The sequence below is a fragment of the Coccidioides posadasii genome, chromosome 3 (genome assembly GCF_018416015.2).
Source record: "Coccidioides posadasii str. Silveira chromosome 3, complete sequence".
NCBI classification, from domain to species: Eukaryota; Fungi; Ascomycota; class Eurotiomycetes; order Onygenales; family Onygenaceae; genus Coccidioides; species Coccidioides posadasii.
In genome coordinates, this window is record NC_089409.1 from 571,523 (window position 1) to 590,480 (window position 18,958).

An 18,958-nucleotide genomic window follows, 5' to 3' on the forward strand; every position below is an offset into this window, starting at 1 on the left:
TGATGCCATCGACACTCGCCTTCAAGAGCTCTCTTCGCTTATCAGATAGTTAATGATTGCAATGGAGAATCGAGACCAAGTGATCGCCAGTATTAAATTACAAACTGATATGGCCTAAATTATTGAAGCTATTAATGATAGCTGCGTGGCTGATCGCATATTATCATGGACTATCATTATGAATGTGCTCTCCACCCCCCTTCAAAGTTCGGTCGCGTAACCCTTTTTGCCTCTTTGACTCTCATGATTTTTGCTTTGGGGAGGGACAGTGTCGAGGCGATATCTTCGCACTTATCTCAGTCTTGCCATCCGAGGATTTGACTTTTGATCGCTGCTCTCTCATCCCAGGTTTACCTTGTCAAATGTTCCAGCTTCGAACACGCCGTCTCCAGGCCCAAGACCACGAAGAAAAATAATGTCTCCCCTGGCGAATAATGACTATCTTATCCAGGCTCCCTCCTTTTAAAAATTTCCGCAAGCTTTGTCCCTAAGAAGAGCTTATCACAGCAGCTCTAGTGCGCCCAGACATAGGACAAGGGCGGTGAAGGAGCCGGATCCTGGCGGATCATGCTGAATCCGTACCGTCAAGAGGCGGGTCTCCCTTCTCCAGACCAGTTAGCATTTGGCTGATCCGTGGGGTAAGTTTTCTTGTCTGCCTTGTTGAGGTCAAGCTCGAAATCTTGCAGTCTGAAGGATTTCATCACGACCATTTTGGGAAGATGCATGGGCGATGTCTCAAATCCAACCAGCGAGCCTCGGCTGATCGACCAGGCACCTTCGGAGTTCGCAGTTCGCCGTCATCCTTGGCACAGTGCCCATGTGACTTCGTCGTTGGTCCTTGTTGGTCTCCTGGAGTTGCAGCTCGTCTGTTGTTGACGATGTTGGGGAGCAACTTTTGATATACATCATTTTCTTTTCGAATATCCCCTCAATTGTTCCGGTCAAGGTCTCAATCCCTGTGGCCAGGAAGCGGTCTGACCGTAATATCGCATTTGTTTTGTCTGTGCGGCACAGGACTCGACGACTGCACAGAAATTCGGAGAACCCATAACTATGACAGCACGTTTTCTGGAGTATTCTTGCATTGCCCGGAAAACATGCAGACCCTTCCTTGGCCTGTTAATTAACTCCAAAATCTGTTCAATGTATTCCGCACTGCGTATCTCCGATGCTACTCCATACCATCCTTTGACCAGGGGCCTTACCGACATACGAGCCCGTGGCGTTGATGGCGTTTGGCGAACGTTAGAGCCTCTGCCCTCCACAGGGAAGGCGGCGGATGATCGGTACCTAGTGATCGAGAAAGAAACATTGCTTTTTCCGGAGCTTTACGAGGACTTTGCTTTTTTGTTTCGATTTCTGGGGCCAGGAGAAGGCCCACTGTGGTTTCATCGACTCCCATCATTCACTTTCATGTCTCTGATCCAGTTTGAGCATCACGTTCCTTTTTGATTAGTTGTGGAACTGGCTCATTTCAATTAAAAAAACGGATAAAGACAAAATATACATAATTTATTCTCCTCCCTGGACACTCCGGTCCCCCATGTCAGGTCCGACCCTGCAATTTTGTTGCCGCGTGATGTCAGCGAAGATCACCTACTTATACACTACCCAAGACATGGATACACATGGTTCTCTTGTTTGCTCGATTATGCAAGAAGTGATGAGGCTAAACTTCCCCCGCCGTGGAGTCTCGCAGTCTGATTTCCAACTTCAATGCCGACAACGGAGTTCCCCCTCTTCAATTTCTGGGGAAAGCAAACCAACATGCAGGATTCACTGGGGGAATAAACTCTCTTGTAGCGACGAAGTTTGGTTGGGAGCGACTACCTAATACGATGAGACCCCGGGCTTTGTTGAGATTTTCGATACAACCGCTCGTATCACAATTCTCAATATCTGGCGAAGGGAAAAATATCTCCGGTAGAATACGATTTTCTTTCCGCGTCTGCTACCTTTTGGTGGACGTATGGATGTTATGAACTCCGTATTATACATGCATGTGGACACGCTTCCAACTCCGCTCAAAATGCACGGCCAAGCGGTATTCCGCCAAAATATCTCTCCAGACCAAACAAAAAAAAAAAAAAGGAAAAAGGATTATCCAAACCCCTCCGCGCTCCGCAAGACAAGGGCACTGGCAGACCGCATGTTCAGCCTGGAAACAGCACGTGGGAGTGTAGGCAATTCTAACCCCCTCCATACACAGGAGGGGAAGGGTGTTCCTGTAGGGATATATAGGTATTCATACCCCATGACATCAGAGTGCAGTTTTAAGTAATATCCAATTCACCAGTCAATTCTTCAGTCCTCTTTAAAAGATCGGTTCGTCGGATCCAAACTCGAACAAAGGCGCCCGTTTCCCGGATAGAAAACCATACCCTAAAAAGTTGTCAGGGGCGGTTCGTGCTCGTGCACGGCGGCGAGAGTCCAGTTTGCAATCCAAACCGGTTGGAATCGCCGGCCAGTTGGGTCAGCAGGCTGATAGATTGCAAACGGGACTACGTTAGCCATTGGCGCGCTCTTCTTGGGTTGACGACGACGCATGTTTTTCCACTGAATATAGCACCGTACATTACGCGCCCTGTTGGAGGGAATACGCAAATCTGCAGGGTACTCTTCCCCATTCTCTGCGAGAGATGATCGTGGAAGCTTTGTTTCGCTTTGAATTTTTTAATTTTTTTAATTTTTTAATTTTTTATTTTTCCGGAACATTGATTCCATTTCCTTTTTTTTTTTTTTTTTTCCCCCGCCTTGTCCCGAGCAAGAGCTCTTGGAACCCACGAGGATAGCCCCAGAAAGCCTGTCCTGCCGTGGTTAACATTCTGCAAGCCAGACTGGGCCGTTCAAATTGGATTGTCGCAGAAGCGCGGTTTTGTCCTCGCTCCTCAAAGTAAAATTCTGTGGGGGGATCTGAATGAGATGAATTCCCCGAATAAGCAGGGTTCGAGGTTTCTTTTCAAAAAAACCCTTGCGATTGTCAACATTCTTCCTGCACAGAGAAGTGCTTCCCACAAATGCAGGCATGGAGATGGTACAGGAGATTGGTTGTCCTTGGTTTCGCAACACATACCGGCGATCCGCCCTTGGGGTTGATCTTGGATCTCCTCGCTGAGAGTTTGCTAAATTTTCGAAAGGTTGCTGCCTTAGAGCTGCATATAACGTCTAACTCTCAAGTTTGTTGAGGAATTTTATTATGCATACCACTCTTAAGGACCCTCGCAGAGGCTAAAGTTTCCCGTCTCGCTTTTTCATAGGCGGACTTCGTACTCCGTCTAATGCCCGCAAACTTTGTGGCATTCAGCCGTAGGAGCTGTACCCTGGAGCTTGACGGTGATGAGCAAGTTTCAATTGCCACGAACCCACATATTCCAGGCAGGATCCCTGATCACGAAAGCAAGGGACTCCCCATGTGAGCTTTGGGATATTCAGTCAGGCATGGAAAATCGCGGGGAATGCTCAACGGTTCGTCCGCATACGGAGGATTTTTTTATTTTTTTATTTTATTTTTTTTTTCTGTTTTCATTTTCCTGTTATCAGTGATAGGCAACACACGTGTGCAGCATGTATGCCGTGGGCACTGCATCCAATGTAACAGCCAATGCTGCACAGGTAAACCTAAACCCAGCATGCGCCTCGCCAGCAACTCCCAATGCTCCGTACCGGAAAGGGAAAGCTGAGGAACAATTAAGCTCCCCGTATGGAGGCGGGAAAGCCCTTCACAGCCGAAGACACCAAACTCACACACGCAGCTTTGATTCCCCACGCTGCAACCCGCACGTTCATCGCATATATCTTGTATGTAAGAGCTAGTTTTAGCTTTTTAAGCAAGTGGGAACAGCGGGCATGCTGCAGTGCGAAGGGTTGGCGCGGAGATTAATCCTCTTACTTTCAGCCACATAGGTAATACCATGGAGCACATATAACTAGCGGACATGGAACAAGGATCTACGGGCCTGCGATGTATGGAGACCTGACCATATGGATGTATATGCAAGTCATCCGTGCTCATTAAACGGTGCATAGACAGGGATTTAGGGGTCGTGCAGCGGAGAAGAACGTGCCAGTTGCTGGCGCTCCTCCGGGCTTGACCTGGAGAAAGATGAAGCGCGGTACGATAGAATTTTTGTTTCCCCCCCCCCCCCCCCCCCTTCTTTTCCACGCTAGTACAACTTCACGGCAGGGTCAAAGTGAGAAGAGCAACGCCTCAACGCCTTTTGGCTGGTTCGGCCTTTCCAACCAACAGGAAGAAGAAGAGGAGGAAAAGGGAAAGAAGTAATGGTGGATATCCCGGCGGCCTGCAAGAGGCGCAAGTCATCTCTCTGGGGAATGCTGTACCCCATACGGAGTACTCCGTACTGAAGTGCAGGTGGATGGAGGGGATGGTCAATGCTCGATTATTCGTACTAGAGAGTCCGATCTACATAACCGGATAGCGTTCAGAGCATATGTAGTTATTCCCTCTGAGACGACTTCGTACTCCGTCCAGAGTCAGGATGTGCCGTCGGCCAGGGTGTTGTACGGTTTGGCGGAGTTTATTCAGCGGAACGTTTGTCCCTCTCCAAGTTGTAATTGGCTGCTCCCTTTCTCTCACGCCAAGAGGCCCCCCCCCAACACCAGCCAAGGCACTGTGGCGGAGCGGTCTAACGCGCCAGACTAGAAATCTGGTTCCTTCGGGAGCGCTGGTTCGAATCCAGCCGGTGTCGATTCAACGTATTCTTCTTTTCTTTTTGTTTTTAACCCTCCCAGACATACGAAGCTACGGAGTACTTTTCCGAAACAAATCCGGAGGGAACTCCTTTCATGTAGTGTCCGTCCAGGGCCCAGTATGAAGAGCGTTCCTCTGTCTTTGCATAAAAGACATATCCCCACCGGAGGCGCCGAAACCATCATCCATTGGGTATGACAACTACAGAAAATTCTGGTTTGAGTCTTGACTTGCTTTGGAATCAACAGAGTACGGAGTACCAAGAACATGAATCAGGCAGACTGAGTGCCAATTTACCTGCCTTTTCGAGTTGGTCAGGCATAATACTCCTGCATTAAGGGTGAGCTTATGGCCATTATTTGGAGCCTAGAAGCATCTTAAGAACGTTCCAGGAAAATAATACTCATGCTGATAGGAGGACATCCGCCGATCTTCCAGACAGTCTGAAGAACTTGAAATGGGAATGGTGGGTTCGCCCTCGGCGCTTGTTCGATATCTGTGTGATCAATGTGGGCGGGAGCGCCAGTAACGCTGCCATTATTGGTATTATTATTACCCTATCCACCACTTGGAAATTATATTGCTGCCAATTAGCCCCGCTGATTCACGTCAGTTAGGCCTTGTTCGCCATGCTCAGCATGGTTGAAGGAGGGTGGCAAGGTTCCTGCCCTTAAGATCCGCTTGACTCTGCAGATGGTCAATGCTACCCTCAGCGACATTTTGCCTCTCGCCGCCGTCCACAACTGACCGAATCATGCGTGAAGTAAGGTACTCGATGTCCCTACTGCTAGGTTGGATTGAAACAGAGTATGGCTAGTGTCGATCATCTGGCTAGGTGGCCTGTTTTTCTCCACTTCAATCTGGGGGGGGGGGGCCGGCCCTAGGTCTCGTGCCTTTACCCTCATGGCAACATTCCGAGGGAGTCAAAACTTTAAAGGCGTGCTGGGCTGGGAAAGAAAGGCGGCAAGAAATCCCCCCCAAGACCTCTTTGCAGAAGTTTCCATGTAACCCTTTCCAACACGCGAGAGGCGAGCAAAATTGATCCTTATCCTTGGAAAGCATGCCTGCAAGACATGTTTTGATGCCTAGGAAGCCAGTTGTGAAACAGGGTCATGTTCGGCCCTCCAGATGAGGGTCTCCGAGTCTGGGCTGCCTGCTTGAACTACCGGTCATTTTGGTGCACGGCTGTCAGTGCACCCTCGTATCTGGGACCAAGTTACGTCCAAAAAGACAGAGCAAACTGTGTGGTGTGTATGTCCGAATCGTTCTCCGTCCGTCCATTCACGAAGATGCTTTGTACTGTACAATTGGAGCGATTGCCGTTTCGGAATGCGGGGTTTGGGAGAATTGTGAAGCTCCTGGTTGAAATAATAATCATAATAAGTCAGATATTATTCGAGGATCAAACGCTCGACATTTTCAAGTAATCAGGTTCAATTGGCTGGAGATTGACCGTGAGTGCGGGAAGCTCCATGAACAGCCAGGCTTCCCGCCCTGCTCTCTCCACCTGCTCATATCGCTGCCAATGGAAGAACTATTCCGCGAAGCTCGATAAGAAATGCTTTGTGAGCAAGCCTCGAATTCAAGGCGGTAAAATTGACCTGTGGAGTTGAATCGCAAACCGAGTGTGACAAGCCCAGTCGATTTCGATTACCCAAGAATTTTTCCTCTGACTCTTCTTTAATAACATTTGTCAAAGTGTGTTGGTCTCTAGGCTTGCCGAGCGGACCAAAACGTGAACCTGCATGGATCATGCAAAGTAGTGCCTTTATCTGATTCGGACGCAACAAAGTGCTCGAGTTATGCAGAATTGACTTTTCTTCTCCTTTGAAGTTCGCAGCGTCCGGTGAATGTGCTACACCCCAGATGCCAGAAAATCACGCCGATCCGGGCCCTCTTTGCTGTGCAAGTTTTGTTTCTGGCGTGCGGAACTGGCCAGGATAAACCAAGGTTCGCCAGGAGTCCACATGCTATGGCAACGCCGAAAAGGGACAAGACGCAGGTTCCTTCTCGCAATGCCGGTTGATATGCAGCAAGCAGTTGAAATAATGCCCCTTGTTGCGCAGGAATGCGGGGAGAGCACAGTCTTTCTCCCTTCGCTCGGCCCAAACTACCGTGAATCGGTGATTCAAGGTACAGGTCTCGAGCCCTGGGCGCCTTTTCGCAGACCCCTGCTATCAGTATTACCACTCTACTCGGATTGCAAGGTGTCTGATTGGATTTCCTGACGGTTTGGCCCGTCGATCCACCTCTAACGACTGCTTTTCGCCATTGGAAAGCCCCAAACGACGCAATTGAGGGCAATCTTTAGCGCAAGGTACTCCTCCATCATCATCATCATCACCACCACCACCACCACAGTCATAGTCACAAAAGTCTCGTTGCGAGCTGTAGAGATGTCGTTGGCACAGAGAGCCACCAGGCTGCTGGGTGCACGACCTCCCGCACACGTAATTCCTTAGTCAGACGCTGCCCAAAGCGGAAACAAGTTTCGCTCGACGCCGCTCGTCAAAATCTCCCAACGTCGCTCGTCATCTCTCTGCTTGACTCGCCCACTCACCCTCTATCTCTCACTCGTCTTCTTTTGGCACATCCGTTTGTTTTTGCTGTTGTTGCTTTGCTCTGCGGGAGTCCATCGCTGACCCGCTCGGAATTCGTGTGCCAGCGGCTACTGACTTAGTAGTGCCGTAGCACAGAGAAAACGGAGTAAACCCCAGGGGGCCCGTTTGCCCAGAGGATAAAAACGCTGTGCAAGCCCACTTCTCCACCGCAACTGAAAAAACGTCCGATTGGCTGTCCCTGCAAATTTGCCCGTCCTTTCGAATTATTCAAACACAAGTCAAGAATAATGGACACGACGATAAACTGGATCCGGTCACCGTGATTGGTCCACGGGTTGTACCTGAAATGATCGACGTGACATGATGGAGATCAGGGCAACTAACGAACAATGATCAACCCTGTTTGAACTCCGCAATTAAGATAAACATGCGAAATCAGGGAATACCACCTGGTGACAACGGTACAAACCTGACCCCCAGTCTCGAATCGTCACTCCAAAACCGTCTAACGGCATCTCTCCAATAATCAGCGCGCACTGCTGCTTAAACGGACTTATCTTCGACTCCTGCCCCTTGTCCGCTGCACAGGCCATGCTCTTTGCGGCCAGATACGACATTCTGGGGACCAGTGACATTAATAGTTTGACCCTTTTATTACTATATTACCCCCGTTATTGTCTTGGTTATTTCAACAAACACGAACAGTACGGAGTACGGAGAATGGTTTCTCGAAAACAGCGGTGATCCACCTTACGATGATTTCCCCATGCTTAGCAGGGCTGAAAATCTCTGGAGTCGAGACAAGCACCGTCGGCGGTGGCGCTCCAACGCGAAAATGTGCCGCTTCCGTCCTGACTTACCACAAGAACATCCTTTGTTGAATCAAACAATAATTTCTGCTACCTCGGTAGGTCACTACTGGATATGTGATCATAACGCAACAGTGGGCTCCCGATGGACAGCAGCATGCTTGTTCCAGAATTTCGAAACTCCCCTGGCACCTTCGCCCTAGGTCGTTTCTCCATCTTCAACATTGAGACAAGTCATCACCCGCGTCTGGGATAATATTATATTAAGGTATTATCTATGAGACTGTGAACGAAGATGATCATAAATTGGCTTGATTCATTGCACCAAAGTTTATGTAGCAACGCTCAAACCTTCAGGCCTCTCGTAACTCAACGCATCCCTGGCGATATAGACTGCGGTTACTACTCTGCCGAGTACGACTCTGTACCCGCTGTTGTCTATTTATTTATTTATTTCACTGATTTCCTGTCCCTATTTCTCGTGCGAATGGTTCTCCCCTCAATCATCACCTGTTCATCTCGCTGACCCTGCCTCGTCGAAGTTCTTTCTCCGTCGCTCTCTGCGACTAGTTACCCTCAATTCATATTTTGGGTTCTACCCTCCTTTCCCCCCCCCCAAAAAAACACACACGCACCTACATACTCACAAAGCATCTGTTGTGCCTCACTGTACTTCTTACGGATACCGTCACCCGATGCGCCGATCGTCGAACTGGAGTCGTTGGGTGATCTTCAACTTTATTCGATAACGGTCGGAGTCCAGCTGCAGAGAATCGTGTAGGCTATTGAACTGTTTGGGAATTAACCTGTCACATCGCGCGGCCCGCACTTGCACGACCTTCCTCTGACCCACCCGCAGTTCCTTTTCTTTCAATTTGGAAAGTGACATACCCGGGTTCGTTGTGACGGACTTGTTTTTCCATTCTTTGTTTCGGCTCTTCGTCCAAACTACGGCCCAGCAATTTGTCCAGCCAAACGCTTATCGAGCGCGGCGGGTTCTCTGCTCTCATTGATACAGGTGGCTCGGATCACAACTGCTGTGTTGGGCCTTTAAACCACAACCGCACATCGGAAAATATCCATATAAACGGCTGGCGGGCTGGTTTGGATTCGGTGGCTGAATATCCTATACTTCGAAAATTTTCTTGTTTACGATTGATTTTACGACCGGCATGATTCAGTGACTTGCTCTCTGGATATTATTTGACGACTCAAGTTCGGACGCACACCTACCTTTTGTACTGATTTTTAGCATCTCCCTCTCTTTTCGATTTTAGAAGTCTGCCTGGACACAACCACCCTGATGCAGTCTCTACGCCCTGTCGAGCCATTCCCCTTTACGGCTTTCCGACAGGTCTACGGATCTGGCTCTGATCCTTTAAGGTTCTCATTACATCGAAGCGGCCCGGAATCGTGCGCCTACAGCTGTCCTGCTCCATATCCCTCTCCGCCTATGTCCGGCTCTCCGTCTCCTCAGGACCAGTTGCATTCGTTTCAGGGAGAAAAGCGCAAGCGCTCGAATTCCCCTGCGCCGCATGGCTCACAAGTATCTGAGCAACCCGCTACATATGGAGGTTATCCTCCGAAAGATCGCAGTACGAGCGGCTCTATTAGCGAGACTCGGCAGTCTACAGTCGGCCAGCCGAACGGTTCAATGATATCTCTCTCAGCAACAGCTGAACAGCCACACATACTCCCTGCTCTGGGTTCAGCAGCGCCAGTTCCACCTCGAACGACGGCGTTACCTCCGAGATCAACTCGCCGTGCTAAAGCACATGTAGCTTCCGCATGTGTAAACTGCAAGCGCAAGCATCTAGGCTGTGATTCTGCACGGCCTTGTCGAAGATGTGTAGTAGCTGGCAAAGAGGTGAGTAAATTGCTGCCATATTTCATCAATATCGCTTCCTTGACAGCTATCATAGATATCTGTCGTCTCTTTTACCAAATGGTCTAATGTTCTTTATAGTCGTCTTGCGTCGATGTAACACACAAACGAAGGGGACGACCGCCTTTGAAGGCCGAGGAAGGTCCTATACGAACTTACGAGTCAGCGTTCGGCCAGTCTGGAACACTACGCCTTTCTCATCAACAGCCGGCTCATCATCAGCGAATGCCTTCCTCGAGAAAAATTCGTCCAAACACAGAATGTCGTTCTGCCCCTGCAGTCGAAGCTGGACGAGACCAGAAGCTAAGATTAAGTCCTCCAATTCCCGCGAACACATCGTCATGGGGACCCTCGATGCTGCCTTCCCCATCGTCAACATTACCGCCGTCGTCTCCTCTAAGCAGTGTACCATTGCAACGACCTTTGTCGAGCGGAAACCCATCGCGGTCAGACAGGCACGGTTCCATCCCTAGCCCAAGCCTTCCACCGCCCGTTCCACCTCAGTCCCTGAACGATCTTGCGCATCGTCCTCCTTTTTCTCGAGATCGGCTACCACCACCCCGCTCACCTCACCAGTACAAACAGGGCTCAGCTGCACCGCCATTCTCCTGTATTTCAGGGCCAACGACACATCCAGTACATTCACCAATCCGACTGCCGCCGATACCCCCGCCACTTCCCAAACTGAAGGTTGATTTTTCCATTGATAGTCAACAAACTGGAAGCAACACCTCATCCCCCTGGTCGGCGAGGACAGAGCTTCCGCGCGTAGCAGATAGGGTGATTGACCCTGCTAGCAACCCAATTTCGCCTTTGACACAGGATGAATCCGGATTGATTGAGCGGAGGTGGAGCCACGAACATTCTCTTATATCATCTTCGTACTCCCTCCCTCCTATCCGGCAACCCGATTCGTCGTTCCAACGGCAAAGGTGTTTCAGCGCTTCGGCAATGATTACGTCAGGACATCGGGATATATTGAACTCCCCAACGGTGAGCGAAGGTGCGAGTGTGGACATCCAGCCAGTGAAGCGTAGGAAGATGGAGCTTGGGGAAATGGTGAATAATTAATATTTTGTTGTTTCCTTTGACAATGATGCAAAGACATCTTCTTTATCAGTTTCTAGTTGAGATACCACAAGTCATCTGCGTGGGGGTTACTATTTCATTAGTCGCTATGAATGGATAAGTTTGATGGAACAGTGAAATTGTCAGTCAATATAATAATAAGTTGGTTTTGGAAGAATCTGAAGAAACTTATGTATTGAATGCGCGCTTCATTAGAGTTTCTTTGCATATCCATGTTCCTATTCATTTAAACATGTCTTTGTTGGACATGGTTTCAATGTTCATGGTTAACTTTCTCCGTGAGCTCCACTTCGCTAGGAGAGTCATCTTAACATCAGATAATTCGAGAGCTCAATAATAATGATCATAAATACAGGAAGGGTCCTGCGGAATGTAGGTAGGTGTTTTAGGTGACGAAGGTGAGGACGATGGGGTGCTTCAACCAGACAGGAGTTTAACCACCATAGAAAGGCTTTATATATGATAGCGAAAATGATGATGGGAAATTTTAGGTATATGTATTCCGTACTTTGAAAGGGAAAATCAACATTTTCTGGGATGCATTACCCTGATATCATCTACCAGAAACGAAGACAAGGGAGCAATTCGGGGAATCTTCAATAGGGTAAAAGACAAAAAGCACACCAAATGCCGAACACTGTGCATTACCATCAAGAATTCCCAGGTTAAAAGAACAGCCACTGGCCAGCATGCTTCATCTTACTCTTCCAGGACAACTCCCAGAACGACTTCTCTCCCTGCGGGCCATTCCATGTCCTCTCATCACGCCAATCTTCTCCTCTCCTGGCTGCAGCCGCAGCACCAGCACCGGTGCCGGGCCCAAATCGTCCTCCATCCCATCGGTCCGTGACCAGATCCATCTCTTCAAGTCTCACCCATTTTGTTCTCTTCAAAAGTTTCCATAGCACGAACAATCCGCCTAGGATGGGTAATTGGACGTAAAAGCTGACAAAATCTACGGCTTTGAAGTATGGAGAGAAGCACGACCAACCCTGGACAAGGATGAGGACGGAGTTGAGGAGGATGGCGAGGACAGGCCCGTAGGGATAGGTCCAATTTTTGAAGGGGAGAAGGTGGGTGAGTCCCTGGATGTCGACGGCACGGCGGAAGCGCAGGGAGGCAATTCCGATGCAGAGCCAAGATAACTGATTAGAGACACCAACAATGCTGGGGAAGTAAAAGAGTTAGCTTGGCGTTGTTTGTTGCAGCGATTTTGTGGGGAATATTTTGCTTGGAGACTTCTGTTTCTTGCTTTTTTCTTTCTTTTTTTGTTGTCTTTGTTTGCGCGGGGAAACGAGAAAATAATATGGATATTAATGAGAACAAACTCACTTTTGAAGCCAAGTCCACAACTGGCCGGCGCCAATGTAACTGGCACCGAAGCACAGGCCACTCACTGCGGAGGTTGCCAGCACGGCTACCCACGGAACCTTCCGTCCAGTTAACCGGCCAAGAAAGGCCGGCGCATGACGGTCGACGGCAAGGGTATACATTAATCTCGCGCCGGCGAACAACGCATGGTTTCCCGCTGAGATAACACTAGTCATAATGACCGCATTGATAAAGCTTCCGGCAACTCTACTTCCAACCTTGTGGAAGACGATAGTGAAGGGACTTGTTGTGGAGGTGCTGGTGGAGAGGTCGGGATAGTCGTAGGGAACATTAAGGCCGATGATAAGGACTGCGAGGATGTAGAAAATGAGAATGCGCCAGAAGACGTTACGGATGACGCGAGGAAGATTGCGGGTTGGATTGCGAGTTTCACCGGCGGTGATCGCGATGGACTCAGTCCCGCCACTGGGAATGTGTTAGCATTGCCTTAGTTTCAGAGAGCACTGGCCATGACGGATACATACTATGCGAAGGAAGCAGTGACGAAGACAGACGCAAAGCCACCGATACCACCAACGAAGGGAGCGTCTCCAATATGCCAGTACCTTCCGCCAATATACTCCCTATCCGTATTCGCACCGCAGTTGACTGCGATACCGAGAATAATGAAGATCTATCAAACCGTTAGCTTAAAACAGTGCAAGCAAAGGCAAGTTCAACACAGCAACTTACAATCACCGTGGCTACTTTCAGGATACTTAGCCAGTATTCCATCTGTTATCGTGCACATTAGTGTTTCTAATCCGATGTAACCTGAAAGGATTAACATATCGGATACGTACTTCACCGTAGACTCTCACACTGACAATATTCAGTCCAATCAGCACCACGAGGAAGATTAAACTAAACGCCCATGCAGGGAAATTCTCGTCCCAATAGGCCAAAAGCAACTGTAATGCAACCAAATCCGCAGCAGTTGCTACCGCATCATTGAACCAATAGACCCAAGTGATCGCGAATCCAAGTCCATCATCAACAAATCGCCTACATAGGATGCCATTAGGATATATTCAGAAGACTTTTCACAGAGCTCTCAGATGAGTATTGGAGGATGCCTCACCCTGCATAAGTGCAGAAAGACCCGGCGATGGGCATAAACGCCGCCATTTCTCCCAGGGCCAACATCGTGGTAAAAACAATCGCTCCCACAATTGCGTAGGAGATGAGCATTGAAGCCGGACCACCGGTTGCCAGCGTCTTTCCCGTTCCCAAAAACAAACCCGTGCCAATGGTACCTGCAATTGCAATCATTTGAACCTGGCGCGCGGACAACTTGCGCGCGAGATTGTCGGCTACAACGGGCCCGTGTTCAGTTTCGAGCTGCCTGGTATCCGGCGGGGGCGATTTTTCGACATCATCGGATTTTTCATCGAAATGGCAGTTGGGTTTTATTGCGTCGCCGCTAGCCGCCATCTTAGGCGATATATGTATATTCAAACTGCTTCACAGCCGTACGCATTCAACAGAACCTTTTTTTTGCCCCCCTTCCCGTATCCCGGTGGAGATCCTTCCTTCGTTCAAGGGCCTTTGCGATGACGCTGCTTTGGAATTCTGGGAGGTACGGAACGATGCGTCGCAGGGAGTGGAATCGGAGGTGCTCGGTAAAGAGCAGCGACCCGGAAGCGCAACCAGAGGTATAAAAAATAATAGTAAAAAGAAAGAAAAAAAATAATAGTAAAAAGAAAGAAAGAAATCTGCCGCGAAGAACCTGGTCCCTCTAGTTCTCAATTGCGATCATTCTGAGAGCCAATGGAAACCAAAAAAAAAGAAAAGAAAAGAAAACTTGATCGGGCCCACGAGAGCGTTGATCCAGACACACAAGCGCTCTCAGATCGAAATTGGGCAGGTAAAGCTATCCTGGAAGCAAGCTCTGGCAAAGGAAATGACCGAGCTAGGGAACAGGGCGATAGGTATATTTATTTCTCTCCCCCGTTGACTATAATCCCAGCTTCCCCTCACTGGCCAGGTCGCGTCCGGATGTAGGGATTAGCTGGGCACAGTTCGCTTGTGATGGAGCCCTGAAGCACTCGATCCCGTCCTAATATATGGGAAGCTCACTAGGATACGGAGCACTGGGCGGCAGAAAAATCTTGAGATCCAGCAGCATCCTCGCCATCAATGTCACCCAAAAAGCCAGTTAAGCTTTCAACGACCAAATGGCAAAATTGTGAGGCCACCCTCCCCCCAACGGTCTCTTCTCGGTGATTATCAGATACCACGCCATCGGCCTCGTACCTGTCAGCGCAGAAAGGGCTTGCGTGAGACGGTTTCAAAATAAAAAAGAAAATGAAGCAATCCGCCACCGTAATTGCGGCATTCGACCAGTGGAGCACAGAGCGGTCCTGTCGACCCAGGATCCAAGGACAGGGTGGACGCTTAACCTCCGAGCGCATGCTGATCGCTGCCGCAAAGTCTTGGTTGTTGGTTGAGGGTCGCAGAGCTAGGAGCTTGGCGTTTCCCCGGATCGCCCGCTGGCAGAAAAGCAATTAAAGGTTTCGCAAGTACGGAATAAGTGCGCTGCGAGGGCGCTGGCACTGGCACGAACAGGCGATGCTTCACGGCTGAGACAACCAGAAGTTTAATAATGGCTGTCAGTCCAGAATCCGCTGCCAAAAGCAAAAATAAGACCACCAAGAGTCCAAAGTGACAAATCCACGCTCGTCCGCCTCGAGATGAGCTCCCGCAGAGCGGGCTATCACAGTCAATTACGTTTCCTAAAAGTTCAAGTCGAGAATCCGTGGAGATGTACAGATTGTCCAGGAGAATAACCAAATACACTAGCTAATGGCCGGCAGTGTCCTACTCCAATAATTCAGCAGCAAGAGCTTCCAGGTCTTCAAGCGTCTCAACCTGTGCCGGGCTTTGTGCACGAGGCCGTTTCCTCTTCTTCCCGCCGTCTTCCCCGTCCACATCGGAATCGCTCTGGAACCATTTCTTCTGCTTCTTACTCGGTGGTGCCCGATCATCCTCGGATCCTCTGTCTTCAGCAGAGAAATCGTCCTCCCTCACACCCTCGTCTTCTTCATACGGAGCAAGTACAGCCACGGGACCATCTTCGGCCTCCCGCTCGGCGCGCGCCCTTGCTCTTCGTTTCTCCTTCTTCTCTCTCTTCTTCTGTTTCGCAATCTCCTTGTCACGGATATCCGCCAACCTGGTTCGTTCTGCCTCCAGCTCCAAATACTTAGCACGCTGAGCGTCCGCATCACCTTGGGCTTTGAATTGCTGCTCGTCCTCCATCTCGTAGATTTCATGCGCATTACCCTCGTCATCGTACACTAGTTTCGTCCCTTTGCCTTTATATTTCAGTAATTTCTTCTTGGATTTAAGAAGCTTTTCTCGTCGCTTAGAGTCGATAATTAGAGGTTCTTTGCCGTCGATCTGCACAGCTTTGCCTTTCTTTATGCCATCAATTTCGTCCTCGGATCCTAAGCCTTCACCCAGATTTTCATCCCCAGCATCAAAGCGTCGTTTGACAGAAAGGAACCCGTCGTCTTCGTCTGCATCAGCGGCGGGATTGTCCTTTTCATCCGGATCAATCTCGTCGTCATCCCTGATCAATTTAGTGTAGTGCTCCGTTAACACGTCCTGGTTTCGCCGCTCAAACATACGATCATATTTCGTCCGTACTTCGTTCTCTTTCTTCTTTTTTGTGAGCCCTTCGTCTGAATCTTCGTCACTGCTAGGAACCACCGCAAGGTGTCTAGGCGCATTCTTCCGCGATTTTGTATCTTCTCCCTTGATGAATTTGATTCTCGGGGCTCCAGGAAGCCCTAAGCTTGATGCAAACTCTTCCAGCGGCAAACTTTTCACGTTAAACACGTCCTTATCCTTTTGGATATGTACTGATTTGACATAGGATGTAAACGCTTTCTGTCCCAGATATTTCAGCGCAGGATCTTTGAAACACATATTCTGCAGCTGGTTCACTATACTCTGTTGTTTCTTCGCTTTGATATTGATCCGTTCAATGGGTATTTTCTTTTGCTCCAAGCGTTTCAGCATACCTTCCTCTTCACTTGGATCTAGAAACAACACTGCTCTCCCATCCCGTTCATATCTCGCTGTTCGACCAACCCGATGGATATAAGTGTCAGCATCCTCTGGGCAATCCAGCTGAATAACCCAGTCAACCGCGGGGAAATCCAGCCCTCTGGCTGCAACGTCGGTGGAGAATAAACACGAATACTTCGCCCTCGAAAATTTGCTCGTGATATCTATTCTTGCGCTTTGCTTCTGCCTCCCATGAAGATGCAACAACGGTATACCAGGCTGCATATGCCTAAACGCTTCGTAAACGAATCGCACCTGCTTGCTGGAGGAGAAGAACACCAGTATTTTAGATTTCAACGTATTCCGAATAAAACTCCATAACGTATCTAATTTCTCCGGTAACGGCGTGACCACGTAGTGCTGCTGCAAACTCGCAGGTGTCGCACTGCTCGCCGCCTCGTGCACAGAAATATACTCTGGATCTCTCAAGCTCAGTCTAGCCAAGTCAGACACTTTCTTTGTTTGCGTAGCACTGAATAGCATCGTCTGTCGCTCTTTGGGTAAATGTTCAACAATCGCGTCCACGGTGCTCTGGAATCCCATATCCATAATCCGGTCCGCCTCGTCGAGAACAAGCATCTGAATATGATCCGTATCAAATGCCGCCGTCTGGTCCATGTGCTGCAGCATGCGCCCCGGTGTGCAAACGAGAATATTCATCCTTCCCAAGCGCTCTTGTTCTTCCTGTAGACTTTTTCCTCCAATGACCAGCCCGGCCGAGAATGTATGATACCGACCGATCTTGCGGAGAACTTCGAAGATTTGAATTGCCAATTCGCGGGTCGGGGAGAGGATTAGGGCGCCTAGCCCATCATATTCGGTCCATTGTTTCCTATACAGATTCTCCAGGACAGGAACTAGGAATGCGAGCGTTTTGCCGCTGCCTGTCTTCGCCGCGCCGAGAATATCTCGTCCCTTGATCGCATGAGGGACCGCACGAGACTGTATGTCCGTCAACGTCTTGAAATGCGACGCCGACAAACCTTGTAACGTAGCATCTGAAAGCGGGAGTTCTGAAAATGACTCGGCGAGGGACTTTGGGTTGAGCTCTCCGACTCGCTGTGTCAGGCTGCTGAGGTCGTCTTCATTTCGCTTTCGCTTTAAGCTTCTATTGTTTTGACGGAAAGGCTTCTGGGGCTTCCCGGTGCGCGAATGTGCTGGAGCCATGGCGAGCTCTGGAGCAATGCCTCTTGCATCAACCTGTCACGTCCGATATCCTCAACTTTTTTTTTTGAGGCATCGTATCGCTTAGTCAGCCACATCGATAAGCGGCGTCCCGAGCCTCATCTTCCGCCTTGAGCTCAAGGCTTACACAACTTCAGATCTGCAGTTTATAAAATAGGAGCTACGCTGCAAGATGGCTGTTGATGAAGATCTGGAAGCTCTCAACTCTCTGGAAAAGGAGGCATCCGAGTTTACAAAGGCAAGTAACGCCTCCCAGCCCACTCTTCATACTCGGTGGGCTCACTGATATGTTCTCTCCAGGACGCAGAGATCGATCGCATAAGAAATGCATTCCAATTAGATGCGTACGTACCATTTCGTCTATTTTACCTCTCTCTAAAACTTTAAGAGCCCCGACATTCTTAACCCGCTCTCTAGATATTCCGTCCTCGACCTCCAACCCGGCGTCCCAGACTCCGACATCAAGATCCAATACCGCAAGAAGTCTCTGCTCATACACCCGGACAAAACCTCCAATCCCCTCGCCCCCGATGCCTTCGACCGTCTCAAAAAGGCCCAAACCGCCCTCCTAGACGAAAAAGCCCGCGCCCAGCTTGACGAATGCATAGCCGACGCGCGACGCCTTCTCATCCGCGAAAAGAAGTACGATCTGGACTCTCCGGAGCTGAAGACGGAAGAGTTCAAAAAGGAATGGCGTAAAAAGACCGTTCAGGTGCTGCTGGAGGACGAGGCGAGGCGGAGGAGGCAGTTGAAGGCAAAATTGCAGGAGGAAGGCAGGGAGAAGAGGAAGGAGGAGGAGGAGATCGAGGCGAGGAAGAGGAAGAGAGAGGAGGAGAAGGCATGGGAAGAAAGCAGGGATGATAGGATTGGGAGCTGGAGGGACTGGCAGAAGACTAAGAAGGGCAAGGGGGATAAGGAGGGTGGAAAGAAGAAGAAGAAAATGAAGGTCCTGGGCTGATTGACCGGGAACTGAGAGTTCGATTGGTATACAATTTGCTACTTGGTTGGGTTTATTCGGCGTTTGATATATGGGTGGCGCTGGCGAAGAGCGGGTTGTTTGCAATGTCTCAGTGATCTTCGGTGCATGGCTTCCAGGCGGCTCGGCCGCAGTTTGAAGTTTAACGCCTTGAAAAGGCCGGTTCTGCATTATAACTAATTCAAAGCTACAAATTCCTCCTTACGGGTATTGCACAGCATTGAAAAGGTATGTATAGAATGCATACATCAGTCCCAGACATCATATTATTATTCCTATCTCCACGTATTATTTTTATATACA

General features: G+C 49.4%; 5 protein-coding genes and 1 non-coding gene across 6 annotated transcripts; 3 read left to right on the top strand and 3 right to left on the bottom strand.

Moving 5' to 3' along the window:
• The first annotated feature begins 4,624 nt into the window (after positions 1–4,624).
• D8B26_005094 lies at positions 4,625–4,706 on the top strand. The gene has a single exon. It is a non-coding gene; the product is annotated as a tRNA-Ser (tRNA).
• Positions 4,707–7,278: 2,572 nt separating this feature from the next.
• Positions 7,279–7,886, bottom strand: D8B26_005095 (uncharacterized protein; the record flags this gene model as incomplete). Its single annotated transcript, XM_066124716.1, has 2 exons — positions 7,279–7,524; positions 7,716–7,886. 2 exons carry the CDS (start codon positions 7,884–7,886, stop codon positions 7,279–7,281), a joined length of 417 nt encoding a protein of 138 aa, XP_065980797.1.
• Positions 7,887–9,531: 1,645 nt separating this feature from the next.
• Positions 9,532–11,034, top strand: D8B26_005096 (uncharacterized protein; the record flags this gene model as incomplete). The annotated part of the gene is made up of 2 exons (XM_003066670.2): positions 9,532–9,945; positions 10,045–11,034. The coding sequence occupies 2 exons, from the start codon at positions 9,532–9,534 to the stop codon at positions 11,032–11,034; spliced, it is 1,404 nt and encodes a 467-aa protein (XP_003066716.2).
• Positions 11,035–11,551: 517 nt separating this feature from the next.
• D8B26_005097 (uncharacterized protein) lies at positions 11,552–14,672 on the bottom strand. Its single transcript, XM_003066669.2, has 6 exons — positions 13,505–14,672; positions 13,227–13,428; positions 13,117–13,158; positions 12,909–13,057; positions 12,385–12,849; positions 11,552–12,219 (listed from the first exon to the last, which is right to left on the bottom strand). Exons 1-6 carry the CDS (start codon positions 13,855–13,857, stop codon positions 11,718–11,720), a joined length of 1,713 nt encoding a protein of 570 aa, XP_003066715.1. The 5' UTR covers positions 13,858–14,672; the 3' UTR covers positions 11,552–11,717.
• A 505-nt stretch (positions 14,673–15,177) lies between these two features.
• On the bottom strand, positions 15,178–17,661 carry DBP4 (ATP-dependent RNA helicase dbp4; the record flags this gene model as incomplete). The annotated part of the gene is made up of 1 exon (XM_003066668.2): positions 15,178–17,661. One exon carries the CDS (start codon positions 17,659–17,661, stop codon positions 15,244–15,246), a length of 2,418 nt encoding a protein of 805 aa, XP_003066714.2. The 3' UTR covers positions 15,178–15,243.
• Positions 17,662–17,851: 190 nt separating this feature from the next.
• On the top strand, positions 17,852–18,914 carry D8B26_005099 (uncharacterized protein; the record flags this gene model as incomplete). The annotated part of the gene is made up of 3 exons (XM_066124717.1): positions 17,852–17,917; positions 17,980–18,023; positions 18,097–18,914. 3 exons carry the CDS (start codon positions 17,852–17,854, stop codon positions 18,635–18,637), a joined length of 651 nt encoding a protein of 216 aa, XP_065980798.1. The 3' UTR covers positions 18,638–18,914.
• Between the last annotated feature and the right edge of the window lie 44 nt (positions 18,915–18,958).

Coding starts and splice junctions, on each gene's coding strand:
- D8B26_005097 (XM_003066669.2), bottom strand. CDS start 13,857: ATGGCGGCTAGCGGCGACGCAATAAAACCCAACTGCCATTTCGATGAA. Junction 13,159..13,226: donor GTGTGAGAGTCTACGGTGAA/GTACGTATCCGA, acceptor GCACGATAACAG/ATGGAATACTGGCTAAGTAT. Junction 12,220..12,384: donor TTGTGGACTTGGCTTCAAAA/GTGAGTTTGTTC, acceptor TTACTTCCCCAG/CATTGTTGGTGTCTCTAATC.